This window comes from Centruroides sculpturatus, unplaced genomic scaffold (genome assembly GCF_000671375.1).
Source record: "Centruroides sculpturatus isolate CEXI.00-Female unplaced genomic scaffold, Cexi_2.0 scaffold548, whole genome shotgun sequence".
Classification (NCBI taxonomy): domain Eukaryota; kingdom Metazoa; phylum Arthropoda; class Arachnida; order Scorpiones; family Buthidae; genus Centruroides; species Centruroides sculpturatus.
Window position 1 is genome coordinate 443808 of NW_019384817.1, and position 24781 is coordinate 468588.

The window sequence follows — 24781 nt, forward strand, 5'->3', positions numbered from 1 at the left end:
CTTAACCCAAACAGGGTTTCTTGCCCTCTTCGTCAAGTGTATTAGTTTACAAAATGAAAAGAAAAGATCAAGAGAGAGAGAATTATAGTTTTGAAAATAAATCGTTGATTCTCAGTTCTTGTAAACATCTTACAACTAGCATTCCAATGCTAGTAGAATATTAGTAGAATAAACATAAATATCTGGTAGTCCAACATTTGAAAATATAGCAACTTTCCTACATGCAAGACTCTCTTTCAACTGTCTGGCTAGCAACTCTTTTATCTCTATTATTCTAAAGAATATTCTTAGACCACAGTGAAGAACCCACCATGTATATTGTCCATCTTACAGACTTCCAAGATTTCCTCTCTGGAAGACTACTAATCTTAAACTAAAATTTACTCAACCAGAATAATAGTTTGCTATCTCAGGCATTACAATGGAATCCATATGGCTTCACTGTATGGTGACTATTTGGGAGGCAATCCTTGTACAGGTGGAAGATATCATCCTAAGCTGATAAGCACTTCTATCTATATAGAAGTAACTTTGTAAATCATAACTTTGTAACACTTAATCATTTAATGAAGTATGCTGCTCATTCTAACATTACTAAAGAATCTATAAAAATGTTAGGATTGTGTCAGTATATCAGACATAATTATGATTATAATAGGTAACCAAATATCTCTTGTAATTTTACTTCATTGTCTGGAAATGTTGCTCTAATCTTCAAAAATCAATTACAAAATCTGCTAAATCAATATCAATTACAGCTAACTACTTTTTATCAAATTAATCATCAAGTTGCTATTAGTTGCCCAAGTAGTAATCTCACATAATGATTAACAGGGGGTCACAATGTTGCTAGAAATAACTATATGGCAAACACAACTATTGATCCATTCCTGTATGTAACTCAGTAAATATATATGTATATTAATGCATTATGTACTTGTGCTAAGGCATTCCAATCTCAATCTTTTTCTTCGGTTGAGAGGCAGTTTGATTGAAGATGACATTACTACAAACATATTAATTTAATACAAGCAATTGTTTATTATGACATTGTCACAACACTGGTCTGCATTTTTTGTGACAATGCCCTCAATTTTAGTAGTGTCTTGCCCCTGTAAATCATATTTTTCCTGTTAACAAGGAAGTAATTCAGTTCATCTACCTAATTCCATTCGGGAGAAAATTTTTTAATTGAAATAACATAACTTCTGGTCCAAATCAGAAGTTTGTAATCAGGGCCTCCTGCACCTAAGCTTTCCATGTCTGGTCTCAACTTTCACCTATCTAACTCATTCTTGAGATTAAGGAAGGGCGACAAACAAATGGACACCAGTTGGAATTTATAGGTCTACAAGTTTTAAAAATTGCAGGCCAATTAAGAAGTTATAGATTTAATAAATGATGATAATGGTTGTAGTGAGACAAAAAACTTTTGAGGTTGAAATTTTGCACTATCTTTTAATCATTAAAATCTTTAGTTATATAAGATAATCATGTCTTCAGAAAAAAATTTATTTTTGATAATTTTACAAGAATAGAATGATTTACTTTTAAATATTACAAAAATACATTATTATGAATTTTTCTCTTGATGACATTGTTGATGCACATAAGTAATTAAAAATTGTTTAATTTGTTTTTATTCCTCTATATTAAATTCTAACTCCATAAAATTGTTAATTTCAAGTGTTCTGCACATTCCAAATTGTTTTAACAGTGAATAAATAATAATTGATTCACTGTTAAAACAATGAAATAATAAAATGATTCACTGTACTGTACATTTAAGTTAAATGTATAGTACAGGTAACCCCCGTATAACACGGCACTTCTATAGCACGGATTCACTCTAACACGGTTCGAGAATTGGTACCATCCCCTGTATAACATGGTACTTTAATAACACGGATCCACTCTGACATGGTTCAAGAAATGGGTAAAACCCTCGTACAACATGAAATGTAATAAATTTTTACACACTTAAGTACTAATAGTTTATGAAAATTATTATTTTCGTGAACTATTAGTACTTCAATGTGTAAATTTTCTTTTCTCCATACACATAGTCCTTCGCGAAAACGGTTTCAATTTTGCCATATTTTGATGCTTCTGCTTCTGGTGTTGCCAGATGTTTTCCCCCTTATTCCATAAGTGCTTAGCACCATATAAGGAAATTTATAAAGATCTTTTAACTAGAAGCAAGCAATCTAAAATTAAATACACTTTTTGCAAAAGGTAAAGCATGAATCTGAAAATAATGCAGAAAAATGCTCAGAGGATAACGATAATTTGCCAAAAATAAAACGCTCTCGGTTAATAGTGCTTTTAGTGATGACAAAAGAAAACATTGTTTAATTTATATTAATATGTATCACTTAAGAAAATTTTAATAAAGATATTTATCTTAATTATGAAAATATAGTAGAATGTTTTTTAATTTTTGGAACCTAACCCTCCTTTTCGTACTAGTTCTTTGATTCGCATAATATGGATTCGCATAACATGGCAATTTTTTGGAATGTAACTACCGTGTTATACGGGGGTTACCTGTACAGTAAATCATTTTATTATTTTATTGTTTTAACAGTGTCTTTTATTATGTATACTGTTTATTTTAATTATACTGCTCTAAATACTGAATCAACACGTTTAATCAAACTAATACTTGGATCTGTAATCAACGATTTACCAACTATGGAGATTTCATGTGCATTTTGAAGTATATGATTGTATTACTCTAAACAATGTACTAATACAATTGATTATATATACCTAATGATTGGAATTGTTACTGGTATTTTACCAAATGTTGAAATTTTGTTGCGCATTTCATAAATGTGGATGTATCAACTTCATAAATATTTGTAGAAAAAACTGATGAGCGACTTAAGGTCTGAAATGATTACTTTTTTTGGGAAAATAAATTGATTTTCGAAGGCTGATCGTGTGTCCAGTGATGATGTAATAAATCTAGGAATAAAGAGGCCAACATAGTACTCACAAGAATATACTTAATTAAGCTGATATTTGTCACAAAAAATATTGGAACTAAATTTAACTAGTGAAAAGATAAGAATAAACTATATATTACTAGTATATATAATTCTGATGATGATTCAAGAATGTAAGAAATTATAAAGGATTTAAAAAACAAAAGAAAAATTTAGAAAATTGCATGCACTTAATATTTTTCTTTGTTTTCACTTGATTAGAACTGTATAATTTCCTTTCTTTTGTATATGAATAAATTTAATTTGGCTGCCAGAATAAAGTTTTTCAATATAATCCAATTAGGCTATAAGTTAATTTATTTGAAATTTTTATTTTTTTATCAATTACTAGGTTATTTTCCTGATTAGAGCTATAGAGTTCATTTCAATTATGTCCAAAGATAAATCACGCATGTCATAAGAAAAGAAAAAGCATTGTTGTTCTTACAAAAAAAAATTATAACTTTCATTATTACCCATTTTCATAATTATAAACATTAAAGCAATTTGTTAAAAAATGATTATATATTTGATTCCAAAGTAAAATTTAATAGTAAAATATTCAACTTCTATCTGAAAGTTAACATAGAAGAATCTTCTTAGTGTAATCACAACTATTATCACCTGTCTAATATTATGAGAATTAACATGCCTCAAAACATGCAAATTAAACTTATAAAACTTTGCTTATTATTGCATTGCTTACAATAAGCAGTGTTTTGTTTAGTTTATTAAAGTTTGTTCTTGCTGGATATTTTTAGTTTTAGTGTGTTTATTTTGAAGCAAAGTTTCAGTTACAGTTGTCATTGGGCACATTGCCTAGTAAAACAGCTTTAATACAGTTGAATAAGCAAGCCAATGAAATAGTCTGTTTCATATGAAATGGACTACGTCATTCATTTGCTTATCCAACTGTATTAAAGTCACTTTACTAGGCAAAATACTTATTATCTTAAGGTAAACAATCATTTTTAAGCTATGTTTTCATGCTATCAGCCTCAATACATGTTGATAACATACAATTGTTATCAATTTTCATTATCAGTCAGTCTTAACCTTGATTTAAACATCAAACATTAATTATTTTAATTGTTATTTACTTGTAGCATAATGTTTTAAATTGCTGACATTTCTTACTTCAATTATACATTAGCTGCTATAAAAGATGGTACTGAAAAAAAAAGCACATAACAAGATAATAATATTGGATAAAGTAAAGTAAATTAATTAATCTACAAGTTACAAATTTTTTATTTGTTTTAACATAACTTTTTAATGGCAGAGTCAATATACTTATTCAAATTAATGTTATCAACCAGCTACCATCATCAATGCAGGCAAGTTCCAAAGTGAATATAGCAAGATTCTCCTGTAGATGAATATACAGTATACACTATGCAAAACTTTACTGAAATTAATTTTTATGTATATATCTGATTAGATTACTTTAATGGAATAATTAAAAATGAATGCATATAAACATCTTTATATGATACATTTAAGAAACAAAAATTGTTGGTTAATGAAATTAAAGTGTAGATTATTATTTCAACAAATCCACAAGATTTAAATAAGGAATATTTAAATCTTTAACTTCAAAACAATTTAATAAATAACACAATAAAACCACGAAATATATGAACTCCATGGATAAAACCATAAAATTACCAAATTTGTATTCTGGTGATTTCCTGTATAATATATTGATTAATTTATTTTAATTCGATATAGCCTATCAATGAATTTATAATATTCTATATAAATTTTGTTCATAAAAAGTTTTATTTTACTTCGAAGTGAAAGTTGCCAACTTACAAGTTAAATGCCCTCTACTTTTCTGTGTAAATTTCTATTTATAATTTTTATTTTTTTCATTTTTATTAATAATCAAGCATTTTATTGAATAAATATAAATAATTAAAAATAAATATGTTAACATAAAAATAAAAAGTTTATAAAAAGATGACTGATTTAAACTGTCAAATAAACCTATATTTGGGACGTTACATTACGGCAACGCAACATTTGGGCGATCTGCTTAGCAGAATGCCTTCCGAAAGGTCTTTTTCAGAGTAACTAACCCTTATTCAGGCCAGGGCCGGCCATCGGGGGGGTGCNCAAGAACAAAATCACGCTTTAAATAAACATGCATTAATATATGTTTGTGTTTGTAATTTTTTTTATTTTACAAAAAATGTAGGACCCAAATAGTTTCTTGCACCCGGGCCCCTTTATAGAGAAGGCCGGCCCTGATTCAGGCGTTACAGATGTGAAGAAAACTCCACGTGACCAGCCCGACTTGGTGAGGATCGAACCTCACAACCGAACTCCCAGTATTTAGGGAACGGAACCGCTTAGCCATCAGTGGACCGTCTATTTCGGAAAGAAAATAATAATTACACTATTTAGCTTGTCACTATAGTCAGTGAAAATGTTAACATGGGATTCAAACTTTACAGTGAATAAAACAGTACGAATGTTTAGTTTCAAATAAGGAGATATTTGTACAGTACATACATACAGACGAACTCATAAATTTCGTTGACCAATAACTCAGTAAGCTGTCAAATAACATTTAAAAATTTAAAAGTGTATAAAATTAAAAAGAAAACAATTTTAAAACGTTAAGATTTGATTGGCCAATTCGCGTTTAACTTTGAGAATAAAATCGCTACTTTAGGTGGAAAATTATGTTAAAAGTTTAAATTTTATGTTGTGTATCACGTGCATTGAATACTATGGCCGAACTACACTGAAGACCTAAATTTAACTCATTAAGGCGAGAAAAAAAATATCTGCCAAATACGCAATCCTTCGGAACCAAATTGAGTCTAGAAGACGATTGCCCAAGACAAATTTAATCACTCTCTTTCTTTTCATTTTTGTTTTTATTTTATATTTTATTTGCGTAGCAATAGTTTTGTTGTAAGTTATTTTATATTGTAAATTTTCATATTTTAAGTTTTTTCGAGATTTGAATGTTGATCCATCTGATGAGGACATGAAATAAAGTGATTTTTTTTTCTCTTGGTTCCTTCTGCTCCGATAAGAGAGAATGACCACAGTTATTGCAAGCATTTTGGCATGGTACTGTACTGTACACAGTACATAACACAGTACGATGCCAAAAGCCCTTGAAAATACAAAATGGCATAATCTGCATTAAATGTAATCAGAGTGATTTGGATTCTCCAGATTATTAGTGTCATCAACAGTCTCAGATGACATAACTGAGGACATAGTATCCTGCATTTGTTCCTGTTTAATGCTGGTACCATTAGTCTCTAGCTGGTTCAGTTTCAGAAGTAGATCACATGGTGGTGCACAGGATATATCCCCTCTTTTTGGTGGATTAATCAAATTATATAAGAATTGTATCCTGTACAAATTTAGGATATCCTCTGATGTAGTATGATCATTGCGCCCACACTGAACGCAGTCCCAAAATGTAACTACAAAAGTCTAATTTTAGTAAACTTTTATTAAACATGAATTAGCAGTGAGATTCACTTACCTCCGGATGATAATTAATTTTCCCAGTCAGCACACAAGAATAACCAAGTAACAAATCTTTGATAGTCTTCTATGTGAGCAACATATAAACACAATCCACACAATCTTCACTATGCTAATCCCAAAAATTTTTTTTAAACTCTTTTCGCCCTGTGGGCAATAAAAGGATCTCTTTTAGCAAGCTCATTACGGGTTCGGCCAGGTCCACAATGGGGCGGCCTAGTGGTGAGGGACGGAACTCGATATATCCAATAGACCACCACCTGAAAAATTCTTGGGACTTTTACGACCCAACCAGATTCGACCAGGACCTTGACTACTCGGGCATTCGGCCATACGTTTTGAAATGTCTTTGACACAGACTCATAAGCAGTGGTGATATTCAGCGGGTTCGCATAGGTTCGGCCGAACCCGTTGTTAACATTTTCAGTTTTCCGAACATTGTTAAACATATGTAACATTACTCAATGGTTTGATTCTTTTAAAAATATTAAAATATACGTATTATACTCTGTAACACTACTAAACTAGAGCCTTCCGATGCACTATTTGAGCGAAAAAAAAAAAAAATTGTTAAGGAAAAGTTTTCTGTTAGCGAACCCTTTGTTAAATATTTCGAATGTCATCACTGCTCATAAGTATTAATTTATTTACTTTGATCACAGAATTTTTTTGACAAATATATTTAAACATACTGTATATAATCAACTTGAATAATGGCGTAGAAACACGTCTTGTTTCAATCAAGAATCTTGAGTTCCTATTTCGTTTCTAACGTTTCGATCCTCCAATGTTTCAAATGTCTTTAACAAACAAAACAAACAAACCGAAGTAGATAGAAATTGCAAAACACTAAGGGTTTCGATAAAAAAAAAATAAAAAAAGATAATAATACTGTTATAATTATGGTCAAAAAAGACCGCGGAAAAGCAAAAATATCGAATTTGATATTTTTGCTTTTCCAGTATTGCTTTGCTATTTTTAACGGGAAATCCGCTCCTGATATGTCGGACCTCTCTCTTACCATCGGCCGCCCCATTAAGGGCCTTGCAGAACTCAAAAAGGACATAAATAAAAGCTTTTTTACGAGTCAGTGTTCTCATTACTGGTCACAAAGCAAAAATTTTAAAAATGCACATTGTTTGTTATTTTAATATTGAGTTCTTTAATTTGTAACTTTTTTGGTTTAAATTTGATATTTGCAATTCTCAAAGATTATTTTATCTCATTTAAGTTAAAATTCAGATAATTTGTTTAGATAAATTCGAAAGTTTAATTTATCTATTAACAAAATTAATTAATTTCTGATGAAATACGAAACATTTTCAAATAAATTAAGTTAATAAAAATCCAAAATAAAATTCCATAAACACTAAAAATATAACTGGCAACGTATACATTTTACTAATTTGAATAAACCATAACATGTCATAATATGTGAACGAGAGTATTTTGTGACGTCAGAAGAGGAAGAGATTAGAGATACGAGAATTTTTATATCAATTTTTGGTCGCTAAAAATTGTAAATTTTTTTATAAACCTATGTAACAGGAAGAACAGGACTGTCTACATGTCATCAGAAAAGAAAGGTTAGAATCATTTTTCACAGCTAAAAGTATAATAAACGTAGTGGATATGAAATTACGAGAATTGACTGATTTCAATTTTTTTATTTTTATTTATTTTTTTTTACTCTTACCACAATTGTTGTCAAGATGGAGACCGAACATTTAATGAAATATATTTACTTTCGATTTCATCGAAAATATTTCGAATTTTTAATGTTATCGCACATAGCCTGTTTATAATAACTTGATTATATAAAAGTAGTTTATTCGCTGAAGAAATTATTAGCGATATTTATTATATATATATTTGTTTTTGCTTTTAAAAGTACAAATAAAAAATTAGGCGTGGAAATAATGATATATAACATATGTATTTATTATTTCTGAATATAAACCATAAAATAGTTAGTCTATTTAATTCATAAAATTTCTTATTTAAAAATATTTTGAAGATATTTATTTAAAAACAAAATGATGACTGTTTCAAATTTAAAATGCTGACTTTCTACCAGTAAGAATAATATAAAGTTACAGAAAATCATACTATAAAATCACATTGAACACTTAAGTGACACAATAAATTTTACAATGAAATTTGAAGTTACAGTCTTCAAAGTTTTATTACAAAAATGATACTTATAAATTTATATTTAAAGAAGATAAGATTTGACATTTCTAAATAGGAACTTTTATATACAGAAATTATATTAAACTCTTAATTTCAGAACGAGAATCAATAATGTTTATCATAAATTTTTAAGATGAATTTTTAATACAATTTTCATGCATCCTGACCTGTGATCTTTCACATATGCCTGTAGATAGATAGATAAATATCAAAATTAAAACTGATTGATTGCCAAAATAAAAAAGAATACTTATTTGAATATTACTGAAAATAAAGAAGTGAAAGCCAAACCTTGACAAAAACCTTTTAATATGCAGCCTTTTTTATTAACTTTTCAAATGTTTTTGGCCATTTGAATGACTTTCTTCGGGAATAAAAATCAAACGATTCATATTTCTATAAAATGAAATTTGTTTTGGAACGATTTTAAACATTTGAATTTTCTTTGGCTGAAAATGTTTGAAAAGTTAAGAAAAAAAAGACTGCATGTTAAAGGTTTTTGTTGAGGTTGGTTGGTTGTTTAAGTGCAGTTACAGAAGAGTAAAGAAATAAAAAGCTAGTAAAAGATGCAAATCAAAAAAAGAAATTAAAAATAAGGTTTTAATTGAAACTATTTTGTTATATAGATTAGATCATCAGATTAGATCATTTGACTTTGACTTGTTTATTAATTAATTAAACTTACGTCTATAAAATTTTACTAAAAACTATTCTAAAATATAAATTTAACAATTTTGTTTACTTAAATTATGAATTATTCTAATGAAGAAAATAACTTCTTTTTGAGATATGGTATTGATATAATTGAATGTTTAATTAGATATCATAATGTTATATGTTGCATATGTTGTTACATAAAAAAATGTATTAATTTTTGTTAGTTTAAAATTATAATAAAAGCCAAAAATTTTAATTATCAAAAAAGTAATATTAATGTTAACAAGAAGCAATCTTATGGTTATAATAATAAACTACTGAAGTTGAGGTTACCAAAAAGTATTTAATTATTAACCTTTTTAATAATTTTAGTAAACTTAATTTTAGCAGTTTCTTTGTTGTTATAATGGTGCCAAGTTTTGTGAACTTTTGTGAAAATCTGATGGTTACTTTTCTTTGGTTCAAACTAACATCAGTTTTGAGTTTGAATGAATTGAAATTTTGAATTTATTATAAATACAATGAATGCTAAGTAAACAAGTTATAGTGAACTTTAATGGTTATTTTATTTACTTAGCATTCATTATTATATTTGTTCAATTTTGAATTTTAACTGATTCAAGTTTGAATCAGTTAAAATTCAAAGTTTTAATTGATTCAAACTTGAACCATTTTTAGAGAAAATACCAGTACAAATAAATGTCACTTCTAAGCCTTTAGATTTCCAGTACAGTTTGAATATAATAGATGAATGTAATACAAGTTTGACACATTCAAACTTGAAACTGACATTTATTTTAAGTTTTTGGTACTCAAACTATTTCAGTTTGAATTTTTCAAATATACATAACATAATGTTATATAATATGTTATTGTGTGCATGATGATCATCATCATCATGATTTGTGTGTGTGTGTGTTGTAAGATCAAAAGCATTCTTTGTATAAGATTGTGTAAGATTTTTGAATTTTGTAAGTTTCATAAATTTAAAAAAAATATTTTTATAGTACAGTACATAGGTAATATACACATACACGCATTCACTCACACTATACATTTACAGGGTGTTGCAAAAAAATGATAGGCAACACTTTAAGGGGGTGGAAGAACACACAAAAACAAACATTTTCTCTTCATAAAATGTGTGGTCTAATTTGAAGTGTTGAGGTGCAGACACAGTAATGACTCATTAATTAAACAGAACATGGAAAACGTCTTTAATTTCTACTGTATTTAGCATTCTCGCCATCCTTTGAATGATCTTCATGATGCCTGTCACTGAAGAAAGATCCTGTCTTGCACAGTTATCAGTGCAAGAGCTTAGATGTTTTCTAAGTGGAAACTGGCCTATTGGGAAAATACTATTAGTACATTTGTGCTTTCATGGCATTGCCATTACCAGCTCCATATATGAAATGCATATTGGTCTTCTTAGCATTGGTATAATAACCCATCTCTTCAGATGTCTCTAGATTACAAATGACCATGTGTACAAAAACTTTCTTATAATATGCTTGCCAGAAAGCATCCTCTATTGCACGGGTTCCCAACCTATGGGTCGCGACCCAGAAGGGGGTCGTGACGGGCTTTCTGTGGGGTCGCCAACTTATACAGTGAACTAAAAAAAAAAATGTTCACTATAATGAAATTTTTATTTTTAATGGTGTCTTGAAGTTTGAATNGGAAGAACACACAAAAACAAACATTTTCTCTTCATAAAATGTGTGGTCTAATTTGAAGTGTTGAGGTGCAGACACAGTAATGACTCATTAATTAAACAGAACATGGAAAACGTCTTTAATTTCTACTGTATTTAGCATTCTCGCCATCCTTTGAATGATCTTCATGATGCCTGTCACTGAAGAAAGATCCTGTCTTGCACAGTTATCAGTGCAAGAGCTTAGATGTTTTCTAAGTGGAAACTGGCCTATTGGGAAAATACTATTAGTACATTTGTGCTTTCATGGCATTGCCATTACCAGCTCCATATATGAAATGCATATTGGTCTTCTTAGCATTGGTATAATAACCCATCTCTTCAGATGTCTCTAGATTACAAATGACCATGTGTACAAAAACTTTCTTATAATATGCTTGCCAGAAAGCATCCTCTATTGTCTTTGTTGTTCTGCTGTTCTTCTGTTGTTGTTTTCATGATAAGAAATGTGTGTGTTGGTATGTTCTTTCACCCCTTAAAGTTTTGCCATCATTTTTTCACACATTCTGTATACATGATCAGCAATGTTGTTAATTAATATTATTGTTGTAGACATACTAGATGTAAAAATTTGTTGATCTTTGTCATAACAGCAGTTTGATCTAGAATGAGTCATATTCATTCACTTAACATGAGTATAATTTAAGTTAAACACTTGTGCAGTTGTTATAGGTATAATAGAAATATAAAAAATGTATATTTTATTTAAGATGTGATTTGCTGTTTTAGTTATATTTGTATGCTGTTTCTGTTGATGTTAGTTAATAAAATAGTATTTTTGAGTTTTTTTTAAATTTAAATAGTATATTCAAAATAATATATTCATTTTTTTACAGACAAATGAAAAAATATACTATTAATACAAAGTTTTGTAGTAAATTTGAGTAAAAGCAAAATAAACTAAAAAATATGTTTTAATATTCAAAATACAGTAGACTCCCCCTCTATAACGCAGTAGATACGTTCTGCTTTATAAGAATTTTGCATTGTAGGAATCTTTAAATACATGAGCCAATCACAGCCCGGCACGTGTGCAGTTTACAGACTATGGCTGTTTGAAAGGTTTTCTTTCATAAAATTAATCAATTCTAGACTAATTTGACTCAACATTTTCAAAACACGTATAATTTTTTGGGAATAATCTTTATAAACTATGCTATAAACAAAAAATTGTAGGATTACTTACCGAGTGTGCACCGTTCAACGATGCCATTGCTTAAGCTTGTTTTCGTTGCAGAGCAGCGCACCAAACGGCGGGCGCATTTTCTGATAAGTTATTTTTCTCTGAAAAATTTGTTGAACTTTGGAGACATCATTAATAGAAATAATTTTTATGGCCCTTGAATAAATGTTTTTTTCACAAGAAATGTATAAAATTACAGTACTGTATTAGACTTGCAGTACGTAATCTAGGCCTATATACTGTACAGACGTTAGTAAACTCAACTTACCTGTCTAAACTCTCTGTATAGTGTAAGTAGTTCAGCTGCTTGTCCACTATTGGTCAGATTAGACCAATCCTGTCGTGACACGAGTTGGCGATGACGTTTTACCGCATTTTGAGTCTCTGTTAGCGTCTTTATATGAATATGGTCACAATTTTTTCGCCACGATATACGAATCCGCGTTATATGAACCCATGTTATGGGGAGGGTTTACTGTATAACTTTGGAATATTTTGATTAAACTAATTATAAAAGTACTGCTTCAATTGACTAAAAACTACTCAGTTTAGAATTAGCTTAAAATCTTTCTTAAATATATTTACTTTCTGAGAAAATATGCATTAATGCAGACTTTTTATTCCTTTTGCTCTAATTTATTTAGAAATTCAGATTTTGATTGTTCAGTCTTCAAAAAATTTCATATCAAAATTTTCAGTTTCAAACTATTGGTATTTCAAAATAACTTTTCTGATAATCTAATACAAGATTAGAAACTAATATGTAGTTCCAAAATATTCATCCGGTAATGATTAGAGTTAGTATATTCTGTGAAATTTTTTCCTCTCAGCAGTTCTTCACACAAGCATGTTTATTTCTTTAAAAGCATGCAGAGTTAAAAGTACTCTTTAACAAAAAGAGAGAGCACATTAGGTGTGCTCTCTTTTTGTTAAGAGTAGGTGCATAGATTACTATTGTAATTCATAACAGAATTTGTGATTGATTAATTTAGGAAAAACGTTTTTACTCAAAATAAAAATTATACATATATCTTACAAGTGTTCTGTAATAGTAAACAGAAATACTTTTGAAACGTAGTGAGCGAAGCAAGTAAGCTTTCTTGGCAGTGACTCATTGACAAATCATTGAAACATGTTTTGTGACGTAATGACATGTCCAATTTTGAACAAAATTCTGCACATTAATACAAATAATAAAATGGCATGTTGCAATGGAAGTCCTAGGAGATATCAGGAGTCAAAGGTCATCACCATGTTAATGAATTTTGCATTGTAAAACAAAAACAAGCATGCATTACCCTTCATTTGAAATATATAGCAAAGCTCTTGACAAATTTTTTTTGTGAATACTGATCTATTTCCATTTTTGCTGAAAAATTGACCATGTATACTGTAATCTATACATATTAATGCATTATACCTTGCATAAAAACCTTGCAAGGTATAATACATTAATGTACATAATAAACATTGTGCAAGATATAAGTTGAAGTTTTAGAACAAATGTAAGAATTCACTACTTATGCAGAGTGACAAGTCACATTAATTTAGCTCATCCCAATGATTTAATGAGAGTCTGTAAACCATCTCTGCACTTCAGTCAGGGATGAAGTTCTAGTTTAAATATTAGATATAGGAAAAAATTAATGAAACAAAGTTTATTACATCTAGAGCAGTGTTTCTCAACCTCTAACAAATTGTCGTCCCTTCAATAAAACTGTTACGTAGTATTGCCCCCTTCGCTTCAAAATTCCAATGCTAAGGGCAAAGGCTAATGCCAAATTTGTACAGTACTGCATTGAATAGACTAGTGACTAGTATAATGTTGTTTGTTTAATTATTGTACGATATAACGAATAAAATATCTAATTATTATTAATATAATGTTTTACTATATCGCCCAGAAAATTATTTGCTCCCAAAATATAAATTGTTACTAATTGCCCCCTCAACATGGAAAAACACCCACATGGGGGCGATATCGCTCCCGTTGAGAAACACTGATCTGGAGTAATCATTTCATTCTTATTGTAAGTAATTGTTACAAATTGTATTCAAATGCTTATTGCAAATTAATCCTCTATATAATAGATGTGTGATTTCTTGTGATGTACATAAGTAAAACCTGACTTTTCATTTTTAGTACATTAGAGAGCATCTTGCAAACCAAAAATTGATTAGTTTTTCAAATTNGTCGAGTTTTCGAGGTTCTACTGTATAATGTTTTACTATATCGCCCAGAAAATTATTTGCTCCCAAAATATAAATTGTTACTAATTGCCTCCTCAACATGGAAAAACACCCACATGGGGGCGATATCGCTCCCGTTGAGAAACACTGATCTGGAGTAATCATTTCATTCTTATTGTAATTGTTACAAATTGTATTCAAATGCTTATTGCAAATTAATCCTCTATATAATAGATGTGTGATTTCTTGTGATGTACAGTACATAAGTAAAACCTGACTTTTCATTTTTAGTACATTAGAGAGCATCTTGCAAACCAAAAATTGATTAGTTTTTCAAATTTTTTAGCCTAAGTCAGTTTCTAACAAGACATTTTCCTAACGGTATTTTTGAGAATGTTTTCTGTAGGTTTTACTATGTGTAATATATCACTTTTAGCAGAATTGTTAAATGTGTATAGTTTGTCAGATTGCTTTTCTATAAACATTTAAGATAAAGAAAACCACTTGCAAGCTTTCTTTAATGTGGTAGCAATACAGTAATTGCAGGAAATAAGACTCATTTAACACATTGCTATCATATTATGATACTGGCCCAGCTTTATCTCCTGATTGATGCAATGCTATTGTTCATTTTAAGTTCTACCTTTGAGGAGACTAAGCATACAGAACAGTCACCTATAGCAAATTCCTGAATGGGATCTACAAAGATATAACTTTTAATGCTCCACCTTTTAAATTGCTTATAAAAGGAGCCAGAATGTATTCTCCTTACTAAGGAATGATAGATCCTGATGATGAAATTACTGTTCTGGATGTTTACTTAACACCTATTTTTATATGACAACAGGATACATCATCCCTTCTGAATATATTGATTCCATGTGTAGATCTCTGCATACCAGGATCAAAGAACATTAGGGCTCAATCAAAAAATGCCTGACTACAACTACCTTTAGTGGCCTTTGCCTCTAGCTGAGTCAATGTCATTTTTTATAATTTTATCTCTAATACATTGTACATCAATTCCTTCTCATCTAAAATTATGTTGAAATACTCAATCTATAAAGCAATTTGAAAAGAGATCACAATTAATGGTAGAGACATGTCACCATTGTCATATGCATGGAGATTTTTGTTTGAAGTTATCTAATTTCATTTAACATTTTGTTGTTATATTTTTTATTAATTTTACCTTCCTGTTTGTTATGTTTACTCATATTAACCAACTAGAAAATTCCCCATCAAGCATGACTGAATCAAAAAACAGCACACTTATAAACTGGAACTGTACAAATGAAATAACCGACATTTAAATGTGATTTCCAGCACACAAAAATTTACTGCTTAAGCATTTCTGGCTTCACTTAGAGGTCCTCATCAGGATTGAATACATTAAAAAAAAGCAGTTCTATCATTCAAACTTTGCTGCGTTCCAATCTTATAAACATTTAAAATTATAAATATTACATACTTGAACCTATAACCGATGTGAAACAAATAATTTTTTCACAACGAACGTTTTCATAACCCCTTCTGGGCTCTTCTTCAGGTGAAACAGCTGGATCGAACACCAAAAACGAAATTTTAAAAAATACGAATTCTGTCGAGTTTGAATCGTTCGGATCGTTCCTTATTTCGTCACGTGACCTGTTTGAACGTGATCGAAGTTAACGATGAACGTCCAAATTCAAGAGAAAGATATTATCATGATATTTTAAAATGTGTGATTGTGATACATAATTTAATACTGTTCTCACATGTTCCCCAGTACCTTCTGTTTTTATTTTTTATCTTATTTTTAATAAATAATATTTCGCTGTTAATCTGTATGTAGTATGTTTTGCCATGCCATGGAAAGGCCGATTTCATCTCTTGAATTAATACAAGTGGATGTGTTGTATGCTCTAAAAATTTCCATCTCCTCCAACCATTTTAGATGGTGCATGTGCGGTGTGGATTNTAAGATTTTTACCTGTATTACTGTGTTCTACATTTTGCTTCCAAGTGCCAAGCTTATCTTTATTAATGAAAAACTGCTAAGACTGCTAAGAAAAATTTTGATTGTCTAAATTATCATAAATTTTGCTTGGCATAATTTTTTTTACATCTCAGATGTTTTTGTTTGAATTATTAAACACCCTTACTACAAATATATTCCATAGGTAGTTTTAGAAAATGACTTCCTAAATTTTCACAAATCATCATCTTGTGTAAGTTTTTACTCAAAATAAAAATTATACATATATCTTACAAGTGTTCTGTAATAGTAAACAGAAATACTTTTGAAACGTAGTGAGCGAAGCAAGTAAGCTTTCTTGGCAGTGACTCATTGACAAATCGTTGAAACATATTTTGTGAAGTAATGACATGTCCAATTTTGAACAAAATTCTGCACATTAATACAAATAATAAAATGGCATGTTGCAATGGAAGTCCTAGGAGATATCAGGAGTCAAAGGTCATCACCATGTTAATGAATTTTGCATTGTAAAACAAAAACAAGCATGCATTACCCTTCATTTGAAATATATAGCAAAGCTCTTGACAAATTTTTTTTGTGAATACTGATCTATTTCCATTTTTGCTGAAAAACTGACCATGTATACTGTAATCTATACATATTAATGCATTATACCTTGCATAAAAACCTTGCAAGGTATAATACATTAATGTACATAATAAACATTGTGCAAGATATAAGTTGAAGTTTTAGAACAAATGTAAGAATTCACTACTTATGCAGAGTGACAAGTCACATTAATTTAGCTCATCCCAATGATTTAATGAGAGTCTGTAAACCATCTCTGCACTTCAGTCAGGGATGAAGTTCTAGTTTAAATATTAGATATAGGAAAAAATTAATGAAACAAAGTTTATTACATCTAGAGCAGTGTTTCTCAACCTCTAACAAATTGTCGTCCCTTCAATAAAACTGTTACGTAGTATTGCCCCCTTCGCTTCAAAATTCCAATGCTAAGGGCAAAGGCTAATGCCAAATTTGTACAGTACTGCATTGAATAGACTAGTGACTAGTATAATGTTGTTTGTTTAATTATTGTACGATATAACGAATAAAATATCTAATTATTATTAATATAATGTTTTACTATATCGCCCAGAAAATTATTTGCTCCCAAAATATAAATTGTTACTAATTGCCCCCTCAACATGGAAAAACACCCACATGGGGGCGATATCGCTCCCGTTGAGAAACACTGATCTGGAGTAATCATTTCATTCTTATTGTAAGTAATTGTTACAAATTGTATTCAAATGCTTATTGCAAATTAATCCTCTATATAATAGATGTGTGATTTCTTGTGATGTACATAAGTAAAACCTGACTTTTCATTTTTAGTACATTAGAGAGCATCTTGCAAACCAAAAATTGATTAGTTTTTCAAATTTTTTAGCCTAAGTCAGTTTCTAACAAGACATTTTCCTAACGGTATTTTTGAGAATGTTTTCTGTAGGATAACTAAACACCAACCATATGCCGAAAATCTATCGGGCTAAGTTTAAGGCTTTCTTTCTCCCAGCGCTTCTAAATTATTTAAATTAATTAATTTATTTATAATTATTAATGTTAATAAGAGATGGCGCCTAACGCTTACCTCTAGAGCCAAATTGGTTACGTAATTCATTTAGTAATTAGCCTTAAACTAGCCCGAAGATTTTCGGCATACGGTTGGTGTTTAGTTATGTTATATATATCGGGTTTAGCAATGTTTGTTTTCTGTAGGTTTACTATGTGTAATATATCACTTTTAGCAGAATTGTTAAATGTGTATAGTTTGTCAGATTGCTTTTCTGTAAACATTTTTGTAGAATAAAAAAAAACCATGCTTCACAGGTTTGCTAGGAATAAACATCCTAAACAAACACTTTCCATGAAAAGAGAGGTTGCTAATCTATATTCAGATACTTAATACAGGAGTATCAGGAGTATTTTTGAAAGATTTAATATTTCAAATCAAAATCTAATTTTGCTTTTTTGAGATAGAGATCTTTTGCTACTTTTAATTTTATCTTTTTATAATAAATTACTAATATGAAATAATTTGCAGTAAAAATTAAATGATAAAAACCAGAAACTCTTAATTTCTTATTGTTGTCTTTGAATTAATAAGAGAAACCACTGATGCAAGTAGTTGTAGGCATACAATATTAATCCAAACATATCTTTAAAATTAATTGTGTCAATGTAAGTGGAAAAACTTAAAACTAGAGGTGGACTGACTTATTAACAGCTACTGTGTATGGCAGATATATAGCCTCAATAGAAAAAAATATATAAACAAAAAAGTAGTGATGGATTATATATATAATCTACATGCCTAACCAAGAAAATTACTAATTCATATGAATTCTTGACACTTTACAAAATGAATACAAAATTCATTGAATCAAGTAACGTTCTTAATTATACAGTAAAGTTATGCATGAACTCTGCAAAAGAGTGACACATTTTTTCCTCATTCACAGTTCAGTTGCATGGTTAATGATAAATGTTTAACCTTGAACTAGTGTAAAATATCTTCCTCTTTATTAAATGGACATTAATAAAAGGCAAAGAAGTTTTTCTGATAATTCAGAATCATCATTTCAATAATTCAACAAATGAGCTGCTAAATTATGGAAACTCAACCTAGCAGTTCATTTGTTAAACTCAAAATATACTTTAGTTCATTAAATTTTTTTTATTACTACATTAACAATTTTGATCTTATTTAATTAAATGATCATTGTCAGAACCTGAATCGAATAGAAAACAACTTTAAAAATACAAACGATTGAACAGTTCAAATCGTATTATATATTGCATCCACAAATGTTGAATATCCAAATATATATAATACTAGCTGTTACCTGCTGCTTTGCTTGTGCAGATTTTGCAATTTGATTTTAATAACCCTCTCTCGGTACTTCACTAAGATTCTCAATCATTAGTTGTTACTAATTTGGTAAAATTACTAATTTTTGTTTGTTTCAAACTATGGACTGCTAATGTACCTAAATTCAAGTTTCAAATATTATGAGATTCTGAGATATGATAAATCTGAGTTCAATTTTTTTTCGAAACATAAATGACGTTATTTGAAAATTCCTAAAGCATAAATATTTACAGAAAAATAGTTTCAGTTACCTCAGTACCTCTTTGTAAACCACATTTGTGGTACTGCCTTTCAGGGCTAAGACTTTTTAAGCCTTAATCCTCTCCCTCTCCCCCCGCAGAGGAATTTCCAAAAATCCCTTCTTAGTGTGCATTCTCATTGTGTACCCTACTAAAATGCAGTTAAAAACAAAAAATCGCATCTAAAATAGTAAGTAGAAGCTGTTCTTTGGGTTAAGCCTTAATTTTTTCCCTCTCCCCCATGCCGGAATTTCGAAAAATCCCTTCTTAGTATTCATATTCATGACGTATTCTGTGTACCAAATTTCATCTCTAGGTTCAGTGGTATGCTCTGGGTGATGATGAATCAGTCAGTCAGGACATGTAATTTTATATATATAGATAAAAGCTGTCGTGTGTGTGTGTATTCCTTGTAACTCCTGCAATCTAGATGAAATTTTGGTTATATTCGTTTTTATGTTCTGATAGAAAGTATAAACTACTTTATTTTGTGGAAATATTAGTTATAGAATAAACGCTGATCTGAAATTGATAAAACAACTCTATTGTCAAGTGACGTCTATGACCACATGACGTTCATGCTTGACAATAGAATTTCCCTTAAGTTGCATTTTTATATAATTTTGACAAATGGCATATTTTAAACATATATCATTAAATTAAAAATTTTAAAAATTTGTTATAGAAATTAAAAAAATATAGCTTCATTCTGTTAAGTTTTTAAAAATCTTTCCATACTAACCACATGACATTCTATTATTCAATTGAAATTAATGATCTAACAAGCCTGTTATTTAGAAAGTATTGTCACTTGTTTGACTAACATACATGCAATTTAATTTAGGAATTAAGAAATGGCTTTATCAAGGACTTCAGAAACAGCATCACAACATCAATCATTAAAATAATACTAAAGTTTCAATCAAGGAAATCTTTTAAAAGACAATAGAGAGTTTATTCAGAATGTAGTGTATAGAGTAGATTTTATTATTTTATAAGGCCTAAATCAATCTGTGTGTGTGTGTGATTTCTCTATAATTTTTTTTTTGTCCGCTTTAGATGAAATTTGTTTTGTTGCTTTTTGTTACAACAGATTGCTAATATTTTTACAAATATTAGCAACTTTTATTGAAATCTCTACTCTTGAAATCTGCTCTTTTATTGAAATCTCTACTCTTCTCAATTCTTCAATCTCTACTTTCTCATAAAAAGCATTCTATCATGCTTAATCAATAAGACACCTAAATGCAATTTCCAGCACACAATAAACAAAAAATCTACTGCTCAAACATTTTCGGCCATCACTTAGAGCCCCTCATCAGGATTGAATAAATAGAACTGTTTTTTTTATTTATCATTTGAAAATTTACATCACACAATTAAATAAATGAAACAATTTCCATATCAAACATCATTTTAAATTATATAACATCTACTGCACACCGGATTGTATAAAATAAATATTATGTACTTGAACCTATAACCGATGTGAAACGAATTCCAGGGTGGAGAAGTTATCAGGAGTCTATACAATCCCTCTAAGAGATAACCGGTTTAACAGGGATTTGGTATACATATGATCGACTAAACGTTCATTAGGGGTTAGGATAAAAGAGCACATCTCGGATGTACAACGTAACAGACATACAACTTCACTCTCCACCTACGCCACTGATCCTGAAATAGTGGCGGACTTCAATAGAGCGCAGATAATCGTCACCGCACATGCACCATCTAAAATGGTTGGAGGAGATGGAAATTTTTAGAGCATACAACACATCCACTTGTATTAATTCAAGAGATGAAATCGGCCTTTCCATGGCATGGCAAAACATACTACATACAGATTAACAGCGAAATATTATTTATTAAAAATAAGATAAAAAATACAAACAGAAGGTACTGGGGAACATGTGAGAACAGTATTAAATTATGTATCACAATCACACATTTTTAAATATCATGATAATATCTTTCTCTTGAATTTGGACGTTCATCGTTAACTTTGATCACGTTCAAACAGGTCACGTGACGAAATAAGGAACGATCCGAACGATTCAAACTCGACAGAATTCGTATTTTTTAAAATTTCGTTTTTGGTGTTCGATCCAGCTGTTTCACCTGAAGAAGAGCCCAGAAGGGGTTATGAAAACGTTCGTTGTGAAAAAATTATTTGTTTCACATCGGTTATAGGTTCAAGTATGTAATATTTATAATTTTAAATGTTTATAAGATTGGAACGCAGCAAAGTTTGAATGATAGAACTGCTTTTTTTTAATGTATTCAATCCTGATGAGGACCTCTAAGTGAAGCCAGAAATGCTTAAGCAGTAAATTTTTGTGTGCTGGAAATCACATTTAAATGTCGGTTATTTCATTTGTACAGTTCCAGTTTATAAGTGTGCTGTTTTTTGATTCAGTCATGCTTGATGGGGAATTTTCTAGTTGGTTAATATGAGTAAACATAACAAACAGGAAGGTAAAATTAATAAAAAATATAACAACAAAATGTTAAATGAAATTAGATAACTTCAAACAAAAATCTCCATGCATATGACAATGGTGACATGTCTCTACTATTAATTGTGATCTCTTTTCAAATTGCTTTATAGATTGAGTATTTCAACATAATTTTAGATGAGAAGGAATTGATGTACAATGTATTAGAGATAAAATTATAAAAAATGACATTGACTCAGCTAGAGGCAAAGGCCACTAAAGGTAGTTGTAGTCAGGCATTTTTTGATTGAGTCCTAATGTTCTTTGATCCTGGTATGCAGAGATCTACACATGGAATCAATATATTCAGAAGGGATGATGTATCCTGTTGTCATATAAAAATAGGTGTTAAGTAAACATCCAGAACAGTAATTTCATCATCAGGATCTATCATTCCTTAGTAAGGAGAATACATTCTGGCTCCTTTTATAAGCAATTTAAAAGGTGGAGCATTAAAAGTTATATCTTTGTAGATCCCATTCAGGAATTTGCTATAGGTGACTGTTCTGTATGCTTAGTCTCCTCAAAGGTAGAACTTAAAATGAACAATAGCATTGCATCAATCAGGAGATAAAGCTGGGCCAGTATCATAATATGATAGCAATGTGTTAAATGAGTCTTATTTCCTGCAATTACTGTATTGCTACCACATTAAAGAAAGCTTGCAAGTGGTTTTCTTTATCTTAAATGTTTATAGAAAAGCAATCTGACAAACTATACACATTTAACAATTCTGCTAAAAGTGATATATTACACATAGTAAAACCTACAGAAAACATTCTCAAAAATACCGTTAGGAAAATGTCTTGTTAGAAACTGACTTAGGCTAAAAAATTTGAAAAACTAATCAATTTTTGGTTTGCAAGATGCTCTCTAATGTACTAAAAATGAAAAGTCAGGTTTTACTTATGTACATCACAAGAAATCACACATCTATTATATAGAGGATTAATTTGCAATAAGCATTTGAATACAATTTGTAACAATTACTTACAATAAGAATGAAATGATTACTCCAGATCAGTGTTTCTCAACGGGAGCGATATCGCCCCCATGTGGGTGTTTTTCCATGTTGAGGGGGCAATTAGTAACAATTTATATTTTGGGAGCAAATAATTTTCTGGGCGATATAGTAAAACATTATATTAATAATAATTAGATATTTTATTCGTTATATCGTACAATAATTAAACAAACAACATTATACTAGTCACTAGTCTATTCAATGCAGTACTGTACAAATTTGGCATTAGCCTTTGCCCTTAGCATTGGAATTTTGAAGCGAAGGGGGCAATACTACGTAACAGTTTTATTGAAGGGACGACAATTTGTTAGAGGTTGAGAAACACTGCTCTAGATGTAATAAACTTTGTTTCATTAATTTTTTCCTATATCTAATATTTAAACTAGAACTTCATCCCTGACTGAAGTGCAGAGATGGTTTACAGACTCTCATTAAATCATTGGGATGAGCTAAATTAATGTGACTTGTCACTCTGCATAAGTAGTGAATTCTTACATTTGTTCTAAAACTTCAACTTATATCTTGCACAATGTTTATTATGTACATTAATGTATTATACCTTGCAAGGTTTTTATGCAAGGTATAATGCATTAATATGTATAGATTACAGTATACATGGTCAGTTTTTCAGCAAAAATGGAAATAGATCAGTATTCACAAAAAAAATTTGTCAAGAGCTTTGCTATATATTTCAAATGAAGGGTAATGCATGCTTGTTTTTGTTTTACAATGCAAAATTCATTAACATGGTGATGACCTTTGACTCCTGATATCTCCTAGGACTTCCATTGCAACATGCCATTTTATTATTTGTATTAATGTGCAGAATTTTGTTCAAAATTGGACATGTCATTACTTCACAAAATATGTTTCAACGATTTGTCAATGAGTCACTGCCAAGAAAGCTTACTTGCTTCGCTCACTACGTTTCAAAAGTATTTCTGTTTACTATTACAGAACACTTGTAAGATATATGTATAATTTTTATTTTGAGTAAAAACTTACACAAGATGATGATTTGTGAAAATTTAGGAAGTCATTTTCTAAAACTACCTATGGAATATATTTGTAGTAAGGGTGTTTAATAATTCAAACAAAAACATCTGAGATGTAAAAAAAATTATGCCAAGCAAAATTTATGATAATTTAGACAATCAAAATTTTTCTTAGCAGTCTTAGCAGTTTTTCATTAATAAAGATAAGCTTGGCACTTGGAAGCAAAATGTAGAACACAGTAATACAGGTAAAAATCTTATGGGTACTGCTTCCAAATGTCAAGCTTGTCTTTACCAAAGAAAAACTACTACAGTAGAGCCTCGAAAACTCGGCCTAATTTGGACCGAAGGGTGGCCGAGTTTGTGAAAATGCCGGGTTATCGGGAATGGGGTTAAAAAAGGATAAGTATGCGTGGTTTCCTCAGAAAATATTGTACTGTACTTGTATGTATTGTTTGCTTGAGAATACAACAGAGAATAAACTGCCCAAATACCCTTAAACAAAGGAAAAGTACATCCTGTATGAAGGCATAGAGCCTTTACTACATGAAAATGAAAATTAATGAATACACTGTGTATAGTAATTTACCTGATAAGACAGACCTCAGAAAAATACTTTATGAGAGCTTTTATACTTTTATAAAGCTGTCTATAATGAAAATTAATTAACTAAGGATTTTTTTG

General features: G+C 29.9%; 2 protein-coding genes across 2 annotated transcripts in view; one reads left to right on the top strand and one right to left on the bottom strand.

The window, feature by feature from the left end:
- LOC111629866 (D-ribitol-5-phosphate cytidylyltransferase-like) overlaps window positions 1-4758 on the bottom strand; it is a 35084-nt gene extending 30326 nt beyond the window's left edge. Inside the window, exon 1 of the mRNA XM_023373776.1 lies at window positions 4659-4758. The gene's annotated coding sequence lies outside the window, so the exon portion shown is untranslated. The remainder of the gene's footprint in view (window positions 1-4658) is intronic.
- A 3181-nt stretch (window positions 4759-7939) lies between these two features.
- The window catches only part of LOC111629862 (extensin-like), a 57029-nt gene continuing 40187 nt past the window's right edge, over window positions 7940-24781 (top strand). The window contains exon 1 of the mRNA XM_023373772.1: window positions 7940-8092. Coding sequence (XP_023229540.1) covers window positions 8074-8092 — 19 coding nt within the window. The 5' untranslated portion in view covers window positions 7940-8073. The remainder of the gene's footprint in view (window positions 8093-24781) is intronic.